Below are 13,700 nucleotides of genomic sequence, written 5' to 3' on the forward strand. Positions count from 1 at the left end.
CATTCAGACTGTCAGCCCACTCTTAAAGAGACACGCCGACAGCTGGTGGTGTTGCTAAAATGCAGCCATTGCAAACAAGTAGATTTGGGTCCCAACACGCACCCGAACCTCATCGACAAGCTGTCAGTCTGCCACTCAGATGCGTTTAAAAAAAAAAAAAAAAATACAGTCAGTGACTATCACCACACCTCCACCCCCAAGTCATTCTGTGAATATACGTCACGCTTCGATGATTTATTCTCAAAGGAGGAATAAATAAACAGATAATGTGAGGCGTTACGGACTAGTTTGTCACGTTTTTCTCACGTGAATTTGTGGTTTGTAAAGTCACGCAGCGGAGCCGCGGGTTGCCGACCTCTGACCTCCAGTGCCTTTAACTTGTTTCACTTTGTCGCCATCATCTGGCGAAAGAGTTTCACGACAACGGTTTTCACGTCAGATGCGTTTCACGGGTCTTTGCCAAATACTGACACCAGTTAATGGACATCGTTCGGCCCGTTCTCGCCCCACCCTTCTTCCCCCATTAGACACACACACATAGTGCCAACAAAATACCGTCTCAGACACCGCAGAGCTGTGATGCGACTGTTTATTGCAGTGACAGAAAACATACAGCCAAGCAAACTCGAGTACAGTTTGAGAGAGGGAACAAAGAACTTTGTTATTACAAATATTTCCCAAACATATTTCAGTGAAAATAACAATTTAGCAGTTTTTGCATTTCCATGTCCAAATCCTTTGTTATTTAAGTGTTTTGAGTTGTGAGCATGGCGTCTTTATAGTAAGCTCCACTTCGTTTGTAAGCATTAAAATTATAAGCCAATGTTCCGGTTTAGTCAATAATAAAGAATCCAGAATCTCAATGAGTAACTAGAATTTTTTTGCTCTGCCAGAAGGGACCTAGATCAGCTACGACACAATAACTTAATCTTTAATAAATTTGGGTTTACACTGATTTCATTCCAACAACTTTATCTTAAAAGGGTGCTTTTGCCTAACAGACAAATAAGTAAGATGTGATTGTAACAGGCAAGAGAAGCCACACTGAAAAACAGAAACTAGCCAATGGGTAAGCCAAATATACATCATCATAAGTACTTCTGCTTATGAGAATATATACTATTGTGGAACAAAACAAAATAAAGGCACAAGAAAAATCTCTTTAACACAACACAGATAGAATGTACTTTCACACGACTAAATCATTAACCACCCATTATATCGTAGCAGTGATATTGACTGAAAGCGCTTTGCCACATTGCTGTTGCATGTAGTCCCAAACGCTTGTGACATTTTCTTGCTATCTCATCCAATTCCATACAAAAAAAGATGACAAGAGAAAAATATTACATTCCAACAGATGGATTAAAAGACCAAAAGCTCATTTAAAAAAAAAAAAAAGGGAGAAAGACCTGAAACTTCTTCACCAACCAAAAGGCTCAGATGTTTGTTTCCTTCTTCTCTTCGAGCTCGCCTCACACCTCACGGCAGATCAGTGAGCAAGAAGCTGCAGGCCTCACAGGACACTACAGAGGGCGCACTAGCACGGAAACGGTTGCACACGGAGAAAAGTCCGGTGCTGTATTTACACATTATGGGAAACACTGTTCCCGATAATAAAAACCACCCACGCCTACAGTGATATGGAGGGCACTGCCTCCGATACGGACACACGCCGGTAGGCAAAAACTACCTTCTCAGTGTACATTATGGAAGACACTGCTCCCGATAATGCTGTCAGAATCAGACGTGTGCATGGACCAAGGGACCGGCGCTGAGGTCTCGATTACTTCCCCGGTAAGCGAAATGAGCAGGTCTTCTCTCACCCGCTCCAGTGTCAGTTTAAAAAGGGGGGCTGTGTGGTACGGTTTTTTTGCAGATGTGCGATGGCCGTCTGTTCAGCGCCGGCCGTCGGTCAGCATGCACACCTCTTCTAGCAGATGCTGCTTTTGTCAATTCGACAGTATAACTGTCATAATTATGGGAGTCACTGCTCCCGATAATTACTATTTTTCCATATATAAAATTGTTTTTTTTAAAAAAAAGAAAACTATTTATAGTGAACCCTGCCACTGATAAATAAATAACACAATAAATAGACATACGTTGTTTCAGTGCCACACGGTTGAGACCTTCCGAGCTGTTTTTTTTTCTCTTTTGTTTTTGGAAAAGGCCTTGAGATTTGCTCTCATGGAGGAGCTGCACAATTCAGGTAACAAAGATTCTGTTTTTGTTTTGTTTTTTGTTTTAAATTTTCCCCTCGTTGTCGCATGTAGTAATGACATTTCTCAGTAGATATCGAAGTAGCAAGTGTGCTACAATGGTGGCCGACCAATGACTGCTGAAAAAAAATAATAATAATCAACCCCTCGGCTTGTTCTGTTTAGACACGCAGGTTTGTGATTCGTATTTAGTCTTTGAATGTGAGCAAGAGTCGAGCAGGCAGATTTTAGCACAGTGTGGAATCACAGCCACCAACATCAGCCATCACAGGTTTCAAATATGAGGCTACAGCAGCAGTGGAAGCACAGGCAGCTCTGAGTCGGGATTGCAGTTGTAAACGAGGTTTGTAAAATTTTAGCTTACGTCATACTGGCCTTGAGTGGATTTCAATCAACGCGTGATCTGACACTGTGCTGAAACGCCGACATGCAATTCCATTCAACACACTCATTTTCTTGCCAAGTCAAAGACGCACCGTCACACCATAGTGAGGCTGTTTTGAGGGTAGTTGTAAAAAGCACCAATGTATTTGCAAAGTGGCATCCGAGTGGCCAACCACATGGTAGTTAAAGAATTCACTGAAGTCAAAGTTGTAAAAACAGATCAAGTTTCTTGTTAAGGCGGAAGGTTTAAGAGCATCAGTAAGTGCCGTTTGGCTTCATGAAGAATGTGGCGGCATCAAGTCGAGATAATTAAGCAGGGCTGACGATTGAACAAGCCCTACTTTGTTTTTTTCTTTTTTTTTGTAATTTGGGGAAAACGCTGAACGAGTGAGTTCTGGGTAACCAACACCTCCTACTGGCTGTCATGCTGCTCACTGGCATAAAAGGGCCAAACCAGGAACAGGGGGGGAGGGAATTAAAAAGATTACTAAGTCTTCATTTTCAGGACCCAGATGTCCCCTGTTAGTGAGTCAGCGCAGCCCTGAATGGTTGAGGTAGCGAGAGCAAACTGGGTGCGGAACATGCCAGCGTCCCACTCCGCGCTGTTGGACTTGAGGGCTTCCAGGTGGCTGGACAGACTCTTGAAGGTGTGAGGCCCTGAGCCCAGCAGGATGTGGCGGAAGGGGGCGTCAAGAGGGGACATGTAGGGTGACAGGAAGTTCTTCTCCACCTGCTCAAACAGCAAGACCATAAGAGTTAGCACTGCCGCAGGAGGTGCAACCCTTACTATTAGAAACAGCCCTGGAGTACCTCAAGACAAACTGGCTGGCTGTAAACCAACATTCTGATGACAATCAGGACTGACCAACAACTCTGAAGGTCTTACCGTCATTATGCGCTCGTTGAGGATGCGGCACATCTCAACATCCTCCAGGTTGGTGTTCTGCACCTGCGTCATCAGGCTGCGAACGGCGCGGCCGTACCAGCCCGAGGCCGTGATCAGAAACTGGGTCGTCAGGTTCTGGGGGAACTGCTGGGGCTGCTTCTGCACGCACAAAACACAACCAAAGGGTTGTACAGTGTATTCTGTGTCTAAAAGGGCCAAGGTTGTGCTTGCATGAGACAATGATAACCGTCGCAGCTCTTAAACAACCACCGTTTACACCACGAAAACACTCTGAATAAATACTACACAGTTCAGCCAACAAACACTCTGGTGACACTTTATGCTGAAATCAGAGAAAAAACAAGCAGACACTCACCGACTTAACATCCTTAACTTTACTGATGATCATAGACACGCTTTTGCGGATGACCTTGTCGTAGTGCGCCAGGTCCAGCCGCAGAAGGTGATCGTGGACCAGCCTCAGCGCCATGTGACCTGCAAACTGCGTTGCTTTCTCGACCACCTGAGCAACCTGGTTGGATGTGAACTTGTTCAATTTGTCCCGACTGTCCATTATGGTGCCCATATAAGGGTACGCCTGGCGGGAGGGCAAAAAAACACAGCACCAGTTGAGAAGCGCAGGCAGGTAGGGATGCAGAATAAAGCATGGGGAATGCGTCATGTCTTAAAAAGGTGAGTAATGCCACCACTTACCCTGTCGGAGGTGAATCTGAAAGAGAGGGAGGGAATGCCAGAGAAGGCGAGGAACGGGTACGCAGCACTATCCATACTGATGGACTCCAAACTGGGAATCGCAAGGAAAACTTGTTCGGCTGCAGTTTTTCTGAACGCTTGCAAAGATTTGCACACACAAGACGAGGCTGAAAGCACACCGACAGACCACAACTGACACACTTACATGTTTGTTTCCCAGTTGCCCCCTGCATACTGAGAGAAGAGACTCTTCTCGCCGTTTGGAACTTTCACCTGGAGGAAGGAGAGATGAATTAAGAATTGTGCTTGTTAAACTATAGGCTTGTATCACACTGCTGCAGCTGGATTCTATTAGATGTCCAAACATGGCTTCACCTCCATCAGCGTGTCCTTAATCAGGCTGTACATCAGCGGACTGGCTGCAACCTTGAAGGCATTTCCTCCTGGAGAACAACAACAATTATCGTGTTGACAATGAGGATGGCGACACATTTAACAAGTTATAGTAAAAGCAATGGAATACCTGCTACGACTCCATCCAGGTCGATGTATGAGAAGGCCTTCATATTCAGGGAAGTTAGATAACCCTGAAAATGCAAAAAGGTCAATTAAAATGAAACTTTCACAGAAATCTGAATCCTTTTTTTGAGTTTAATTATAACAGTAATAAAAAAAAGGAAATAAAAAACAAAAAAGCAAGTCTGACCTCCAACCACTCGGTGGCGCCAACGCTACCATATTCTCCGCCGCTCCAACTAGCGAAAATAATGCTCCTCCGTGGCCTGAATCCGTCTGAGAGTGAAAACATGTAAATTCAGACAAGGCTTCGTGGAAAATCCTCTACAGTTGTAAATGTTGTTGATGCTTCACACTTAAAAATGTGTCTGCTGCCAACGAAGAGCCTCACCGTGTTTCACCATTTCAGAGATGGAGCGAGCAAGCTCCACCAAGATGCTCGTGCCGACAGTTGACGAGGCAAAACCCGGACCCCAGGCATCCCGTCGGGCACCGATGACCAAATATTTTTCTGAAACAGAGCAAAAAATGATTGTATCTGTCGTCATCGTTCCGATTGACACCCGACTAGAGCTGTTCTTTAAATCCTACCAGGTTCGACGTAGCCTTTGATGACCCCAAAGAGGTTATAGATCTTCTTCTCAGTGAGGACGTTGTTGACTTCCAGGGAGATGATATCGTTTTCGTCACCCAGTGTGGGCCCTTTCCAACCTACGGGCTTATTGGGGCCACCCAGCTTCCTGTCAAACAAGATTATAAAAAAATTGGAATGAGGAAATACAGTTGCAAGCCTGAAAAGGCAGAAATGCCATTGTTCAGTTTAGCTTCATCTCAAGACACACGTGAGGAGCTCAAACTGTTTTTTTTTTTTAATCCCTCTGCATTGGAAATAAAGTCGCCCCAAACAAAGGCCGCACACAAAGATGATCCAGGTGCAAGTGGACAGGGACTCAGCCAAACTAACCAGAGCAGATCCAGCCTGCTCTCTCCAACAGAGGATAAATTGCACAGTGAATTTTTCTGGCCACTAGGTGGCATCAGCATCCGAGTGAGCAAAGCTTGTGTTCAGACAGGAAAAGGCCAGAGCACCAGGGTTAGACTCATTGAACAGAGTCCAGACTACAACAGCAGGCATTGTAATGACATGAGCGGCCATGTGAGCAAACGATCATTACAACAAAACACAGACACATGTGTGACACTTGCATTATAATGCTGCTGGCCATTTGAGCTGTGATGGTCTGAGCTGGGATTGTGGGCAGGCCTGAGGACTGGGTGGGTGGAAACTGTGTGTGGTTGAAAGAGGGAAAGCCAGGTGTATAGGGATCCCCTGAACCCATGTGGACCTGTCAATGAAATGGGACACGGAGAGGCCGGAATGAAAGGTCAACGAGGCTGCAGTGTCGCTGTGACTGAACATTGTAACAGACTTCAAATCAATCACGTTATTTATATATGCATAAGTTTACAAAACAATTTTCTTTCCTCTCGACTTTACATTCTCTACGGATGCAACGCCTCAGATATGCACCACAGAAGAATGGAGAGGGACTTCACTGAATTGAAGAATCTCAATGTAGAAAACATTCATAAATGAATGTCTTTTCACACTCACGTGTCCAAAAAGCTCAGTGGTGTCCTCAAACTCAAAGTCATCAGGGTCGGGGTAGATCAGCACAGCGGCGGCGTTGACTTTGGCAGCATTGGCTACCTGTCGTAGGAAGAGGAAAAAACAAAAGGGCTCAGAAGAAAAGACAAGGTAGGAAACTCCAATCTGCCCGTTTCCAGACAAAAACACCGACCTTCTCAGCAAAGCTGATCCTTCCAGCCCTGACCAGCATGACCTTGCCGTTCATGTTGATCTGCGCCTTCTGCAGCTCAGAAAAGTCACGCTCCTCCCCATAGAACGCATACAAGACCGCACCCTGGGCCAAAAAACAGATCCAAAAAGCAAAGAAAATGGTTATTCTAGCTTTTAACAGTTTTCCACTTAAAAAAATTCTCTCAAAATGCAGCTTTTTCATTACCGTCACATTCTTGCTGGCGCTGTAAGACAGGAATGAACGTGGATACTCCCCCTTGCTTGCATTCTTGAAAACAAACTTGTTGTAGCCAACTGGGGGGTCCTGAACCTTGACAAAGTGCTCATCGTTCCAGGTGGTCAAGCCGTAAGCATTGAGCTTCTTTTGTATCTTGTTGGCCAGAGCCTGGTCACCTCCAGAACCGGCCCGGTGACTCCCCGAGGTGAACTCGCTTCGAGCGGGAAGAATAAAGTATGAATGAGAAATGCATAGGAAAGACAGGAAACAGCAGCTGGATACTTTCAAAGTGTTCCACGAGGACAGGAAGTGGACTCTGCCAGTCACCTGAAAGCAGACTCAAAGTTGGCAGGAGTGATTCTTTTCGCCAGAAAACTTTTCACCAGGGTCCAGTCCATGATGGGTGCAGCGCCTGTCTCGCGGTCAGGAAGGGCTATATTGCAGAGTGTGGAGGCCTGAGTGGTTGGCGGCCCGTCCTTCTTCCCCTTACTGTAGTACCCAATCAAGATCCCTGGGGGGTGGAGATGGACAGAATGGAAAAGATGAAGGCAGGACCAGGTTTCGCGGTGCAACGTCAACCTAGTCGCTGAGTTCATTGTGAAAAGTGTCGCGTTGCCGTGGACGAGCTGGACGAGAAGTGGCTCTGTCCGGTGCCGCGTCCTCACCGAGGGTGAAAAGTGCGACGGCGGCCATGATGATGAGGGTTGTGGTTTGCCAACTGCGTTTCTGGGCCACGGGGGGGTTGTTGCGGTTGTGATTGAGGTGCTCTCCCACGCCGTTTCCCCCAGCCTCCTCGTCCACGTCTGACGACAGCTTCATCTCCACATGGCTGTCGTCCCCCTCCATGTTCTGCGTCAGGTTGAAGCGCGTGTAGGAGTGAGGCTCTCCGTTAAACTGCAATCAAACACAGGCCGTTCAACACGTTAGCACTAATTATGGAGCACTGCCTGTTTTCACAAGAGTCTGAAAGTTTTCAATTTGAACATTATGTTGATGGTCATTCTCTATGTTGTAGAAATTAGATGGACAAAGGTGCAGCGCCTGATATCCGTCACCAGACACCCTGAACCCTCGAGTCAAATATAGAGGAACACAAATTGTTGCCCACATAGAAAATAGAAGACACTGGAGCTCTACTCGAGATCTTATTGCAGATTATGTCTTGCACTTAATTGCCTAAACAACCTGTTTGACTTTTACTGCTGCTGTTTATTTTGTGACAGTCCATCTGTGTTAACCCTGCAGTGCTGCGCCGGGCGCTCTCCTCCTCCCTCCTCCCCCTTCCTAAACGTTTTTGTGTTTTTTCATGTAGAAGTTACTGCTGAACAATAACCTGCTTGACAGGCTCAAAAATTCAAGCTCGTAGTAAAAGAAATAAAAATAAGATGCAATACTCACAATTTTGGAAATTGTTGACCGCGCCTGGTCCATTGTGGCTTTTCAAAGTGTCTGGAAACAAAGGAAAAGCAGGACATGACATTAATGAATTAACATTAAGACTCAAGACTTTATTCTTCACTCCTACGGCAGACAATGTCTTAAAACGTTTTTCGGATTAAACATTTCCAATGTTTGAAAAACAGAAAACATCTCGCTGGGTTTGCCCAGAGGAACAAAACCAGCACTCTGCTTCTTGCCTTGTTGCATCTTCTGCATCTCCGTGGATAAATCAACTTCCCATACCGCAACCGTCTTATGCAAAAAAAAAAAGCCATATAATGTTAATTCAATAATTGACACCAAGAATTGAGACAGCTCAAACTTATAAACTGCTGCTTTGTTTTAACCATTTATTCTCCAACTATTCTTAAGCTAGAACATTTCAGATGAAATTAGCTTTAAATATTAAATATTGTAATATTTAAATATTACAGAGATGTTCTAGAAAATGTCGCACCACAGTCAGGATAAATGCCCTTTACATTATGTAATAAAAAACAATTCAGACATTTTTATACTAAAAAAAAAAAAAAACCTAATAAAAAGTCTGTAGACTGTGGGTGTGAGGAGCCAACATCAACAAACGTGTACAGTGTGCACGCTGGCTGTGCGTTTCATTCCTGGGAATAACAGGGCATTCATTGAAGGTGTCCCACCTCCTGTCCAAACATCCCTGTGGTTTCCTGTGCTGTATACCAGACCAGGCACAAAAAGACCACTGTCCGGCTCTGGTTCAAAAGGACAACCCGGCACAGCCCGGCACAGCCCAGCTTCCCCGAGACACAGAACACCAGGTGTCACACATGCGTACGTTCCCACTTGAAATTCTTCAATATGCTATTAGTGCACAGAGACATGTTCTGCGTGTGCATGTGTGAGTGAGCGAGCGAGTCTCATTCATGGCTTATGGCTCACCAGTTTATGCGCAGTCTTAAGTGCAGCAACATAGATAATCAATGCCGCAGGATTCAATTTCCCGGAGGTCGCACTATTTTCTCATGACTCACTGATATCTGACACAGGACAAAGTCAGACCAAAGCTTTCTGCTGCACAGTGACGATACACACTGCAGTCCTCACAGTGACAAGGCTGCTCAATGAGCAGCATGACTGACGGGGGGGGTGGGGGGGGGGCTAGAGGGGGGCTGACTTGCTTCGTCACTCTGAATTCACAACATCAGGACGTTGGTTAATGAATAGTTGCTTAACTGCGAGTTTTATGGTACCAAGACCTCTACCGTGTTTGTAAAACTGAACAATTAAACAGGTTGGTCAATGGTGCTCATTTAAAACCTCACATGAACAACGGTTTGTAGATTACAATCATCAGAAATGCACTGCGTTACATTTCAAGCAGCGATCATTTGTGACCACACGACAGCGAATCTAATTCCAATTCAAAACACTTGCAAATGAATGTTTTAAGTATGAGAGAAACTAACAAGAGGATAAAAAAAGAAGGCAGTATTTCCCACAGACCAACACCCTGAAGCAGAACACAAACACCTTGACTTGTAAGACTCCCAGTGACCTGAAGAACCCTGCCTAACCTTGAGGAAAACAAACTAGCAGATAACCCCGAGTTAATCCAACAGCTTATGTGAGAAGTATACGGTTTGTTGGTTAAACAGTGACCACAGCAACTTAACCTTGGATGAAAAAAAACACTAATTTGCTGCGAGTCATTCTGATCCGACACCAGTTCAAACTTGTAGGCTGTACCGCCTACTCAGTGCGTCCTTTAAGGCTGAAGCTACAGAAAACCAGTAGGAAACAGAAAGCCACTGACAGGATGTCAGTACTCTGCAGACTTGTATTCAAAAAAAAATGGGAAAGACAGGCCCTTCAATGATTATTTTGCACCAGTTCACAGACATCACTCTGAGTGGAGAAGTTAAATTGGACATTGCGTGAGGAGAGCTTGAATTGGCAAATGCCAGGGGAGGGACAAATTATCAGGCATGCGAGCAAATCTGCCCTAATTTGATGTGCACAATGGCTTCAACAGCAGGTTTCCCAGACTGGAGAGAGAACGGTAGGTGGGGCAACATGCAAAGTGCATCTAAATAAAGCAAACAAGGGTGGAGCAAACTCCAGCCCGACAACTTCACTCAGAAAACGCTGTGGCTAATACAAGCACCAACAAAGATGGCTTTGGACTTTGGAGCGCCAGTAAGCTTCAAGGCACAGAACCTCAGCGTTGCATGTGACCTCAACGGGTGATACAAGGTCGCCATGTCGGAACAACGTCGAAAACTGGACTTTCAAACCAAACCAAACCCTTTGAGCTTTGCCTATAATCTAACATACCAAGCATACCCAGGCCTTAAGACTTTAATCAGCTTAGCTACTCTTGGAGTTGAGACACCTATGGATAACGGCAACACAAAAAGTGAACACGCCAAGAAAGCGTAAGCGCAGATGCGCCAAAGGGACATCCCAAAACAGAACTCATTAAAAAAATAAAAACTACACAGACAAGACGTGTGCACAAGCGCTTAAAGGTTCAGTTTGATGGAGTCAACTTGAAGTTCAACTTTGCATTGGCAGCAAACTTCAGACACGCCCCTGGGCTCACAGGCATGACCTGTTCAACAAGCAGCCACGACTATTACCAGATGGAAGACCGTCCTTAACGAGAAGCGATGCAAAAAGTAGTTCCTCATTGCTGGGGGACAAAAAAAGAGCTGGCGAGGGATGTAACGTGATCATGGAATGGCAACATGCCGCAGGACGTCACAGCACAAGCAGAAAATATGACTACCTGTGTTTTAATGCGTGATTTCCAGAATGGCAAAAGCAAACTCCTTGTCAAGTTAATGAAGAAAAGACAGAACACAAAATGATTTTAAACATAAAAGCAGACTGTTATAGTTGTGAAAAGACTTGCTAATGCAATGGCCCTATTGTGAAATGAGGTGCTGGTCAATGAGAAGGTTTAAGACACAGAGATTGGCCAAGTCTTTTACCCAACTCTGCTTGTCAAACCCACTTTGGGAAACCCTGGTACAAGTTGCAGGTTACGGTCAAAAATTATTTGGGCTGTTGAAGCAGAAGAGTCAATATAGTTAATTGATATCAGGGGATTTCAGCACTGGAAATATGTCTTAGAAATACTTTTGTTCCAGTAAGATAGGCAAGGAATTTCTTTCCAGGAACTAAACTTCAAATAACCGAGGAAGGTTGAAGAAAACTGTCTGACAGGTTGCTAAACCTTGAGGCATGTGTAAACGGGATTAACAGTCGAAACACTAAACTTGAAAAAAGACATTCAACCACTGACATTGGAGCAGGTTATTTGTTGCATAAAAGACAACACAACACAAGGTGGTAAATCCATCACATGGTCACTTCATGCTCGCATTCCCTTGAAAATGGGCAAACTAATTTTGCAAACTGATTTTTCTTTAGCATGCTACCAGCTTGATAACCGGTAATGAAATCTAGAGCAAAAGACCGAAGAGAACCAATTACACTTCTTTAAAAAAAAAAAAAACACAACGAGAAAGATGGAGGACACAAGGAGCATGGCCAGGGTGCACAGGAGGCATTGTGCAGGTCATGTGAGAGTCACACGAACGGGGGTGCTCACTGCATAACTGTGGAGTGGAGCAGCGGCGTACAATAACTTTTCTTTGGGTTTGCAAGAAGAGATGCAGGAAAGACGTGAGCTGTGCGGTCTAAATGATCAAGATAAAAGAAGCAACACAAGATGCCTACCTGGAGGAAAAAAATAAACATGTATACATCAATTCAGGAGATGACAACCTCCTTCCTTGTTCACACTTTTCACAACCGAGCTGCATTTCAAAAGAAAAGGCACCACTAGGGGGAAGTGTAGAGAACGCTTCTAGAACCTTTGTGAGTCGACAAAATGATCGAGACTAAAGACATATTGAAGGGATAAAACTGTGTAAGTTCTGACGTTCAGGAAACAGTTTCCAATTTTCAGTTAGATTTTATAATGGCCTTGTCTTCTTTTATACAAGCAAAGACCAACGAGCGGTGAAACAACATCATTTAAGAAAAGGTCCCAGTCACTGGAGCCAGCCTTGTCAGATTCACCTGCTACTGTTCGTTCAAGTGTGTGTTAATGAACGTGTTACTAACACTCACTCACGCTATAAAACCAACTGCGGGACGAGTGCTGCTACTTCCTGCTCACGCACGTTATACCGCCGCGCCATTTTTACTGGTACAAATGTGAGGGGAAAGCCACGTTGGGTCGACTTAAGGACAGCCTCTATTCGTCGGCATACACACGGAGCAATATTCTCGTCGAGATATGCTATCTATGCACGGTGGCTTATTGCCTCCGGGCGGTCAAGGTCAGAAAACAGTGTCATGTCTGCCAGCTGACACGGTAACCTCGCAGAGGAGGACGAGTCACGGACAGAGGCAGGGCGAGCGGTAGCTACAATTAAACAGCAGAGCCTTGGACACGGGCCGGACCGAGAGCAAGAATCACACTCTGGACGTGACTACAACCTTGCCCAGTCATGGCGCCCGTGTTACGTCTACAGTGTGATTCTTATCTGCACTACAGTGAGGCCGACAGGAAACGCTCGATTACGACAGATACGTCAATTGACGTGCGGCGGCAACGTGCTAGCATCCCACGGAGTCACGCTTTGATCGGTTAGATTAACTACAGTTGACTAGATTAGTGTCAAGAGTGTAGCAAAAAAAATCATAGTAACGACAACAAAAGACGCATTCCCGACGGAATATGAGGACTTCAATGTTGCCTCGAAGCAGTCAGAGAACATAATTAGAGGTGCCTTTCTTTAAGAAATGATCATATAATGAAGCACAAATGTGTCTCTATGTATAGCTAGAAACTGGGCTTTAGTCACGAGTCGCTGTTAGCAAGCTCACCGTTGTTGCTGCCCGCGGCTCTCGAGTCCCGTTGCTCTTCACTCGGCTTCTTTCGCTCTGACACGAGGCTACTCTCTTCCTTGTCGGCCACCTCCTAGCTCGCTATCTGCAGCAGCCCTGCCTGTGCCCTTCAACGCGCGTCTCTCATATATCGCTCCCATTGGCTGAGGCGCATTAAAGCAGGGTCGTCACTTCCGCGTTCGGATACTATTGGGTGCGCTCGTTGCGGGTTGAAACGTCATGCGGTTCTGACGGCGACACGTGCGTTTTCACGGTCTGAAAGGTTGTTGTCCGAAGCGGTGCCGGACATTATATTTGTAGGACAAGATGTGGGGGAAATGATTCTGTTAAATTTCCCCGAGCAGTGTATGTGGAGTTTTCTATTATTTCCGGTGTGAAACAACGCTGCATGGGATGCGCTTGAAGGGAGAAAAAAAATGCATCTGTGTCACTTGTCATATCATACATAATACGCAAGAAATGTATTGACTAAATTTTAAATATGATTTTTTTAATTTTTTTTTATCTCTATTTATAGCGTGTTTATAGTCTCCTTGGACTTCCTGGATAATATCACGGTGTCCTGTTTCAGGAAGCAGCGTGGTTCACGCGAACCGTAGA

General features: G+C 45.1%; 1 protein-coding gene across 2 annotated transcripts; it reads right to left on the reverse strand.

Annotated features, from left to right (window-relative positions):
- Positions 1–575: 575 nt before the first annotated feature.
- On the reverse strand, positions 576–13,237 carry tfr1a (transferrin receptor 1a). 2 transcript variants are annotated; one of them, XM_076020735.1, is made up of 18 exons: positions 13,080–13,237; positions 8,160–8,210; positions 7,427–7,655; positions 7,089–7,272; positions 6,750–6,975; positions 6,525–6,647; positions 6,338–6,433; positions 5,929–6,068; positions 5,314–5,462; positions 5,114–5,233; positions 4,913–4,998; positions 4,730–4,793; positions 4,582–4,649; positions 4,412–4,479; positions 4,207–4,297; positions 3,869–4,090; positions 3,493–3,651; positions 576–3,336 (listed from the first exon to the last, which is right to left on the reverse strand). In XM_076020735.1, exons 2-18 carry the CDS (start codon positions 8,190–8,192, stop codon positions 3,094–3,096), a joined length of 2,301 nt encoding a protein of 766 aa, XP_075876850.1. In that variant the 5' UTR covers positions 8,193–8,210; positions 13,080–13,237; the 3' UTR covers positions 576–3,093. The 2 variants fall into 2 exon arrangements, with proteins under 2 accessions (XP_075876850.1, XP_075876851.1); XM_076020736.1 differs by having other exon boundaries at positions 5,314–5,458; positions 5,925–6,068.
- Between the last annotated feature and the right edge of the window lie 463 nt (positions 13,238–13,700).

This window comes from Nelusetta ayraudi, unplaced genomic scaffold (genome assembly GCF_046127955.1).
Source record: "Nelusetta ayraudi isolate G7.1 ecotype Tasmania unplaced genomic scaffold, CSIRO-AGI_Nayr_v1 ptg000011l, whole genome shotgun sequence".
Classification (NCBI taxonomy): domain Eukaryota; kingdom Metazoa; phylum Chordata; class Actinopteri; order Tetraodontiformes; family Monacanthidae; genus Nelusetta; species Nelusetta ayraudi.

Coding starts and splice junctions, on each gene's coding strand:
- tfr1a (XM_076020735.1), bottom strand. CDS start 8,192: ATGGACCAGGCGCGGTCAACAATTTCCAAAATT. Junction 7,273..7,426: donor CGTCGCACTTTTCACCCTCG/GTGAGGACGCGG, acceptor TCCACCCCCCAG/GGATCTTGATTGGGTACTAC. Junction 3,337..3,492: donor TCAACGAGCGCATAATGACG/GTAAGACCTTCA, acceptor CTGTTTGAGCAG/GTGGAGAAGAACTTCCTGTC.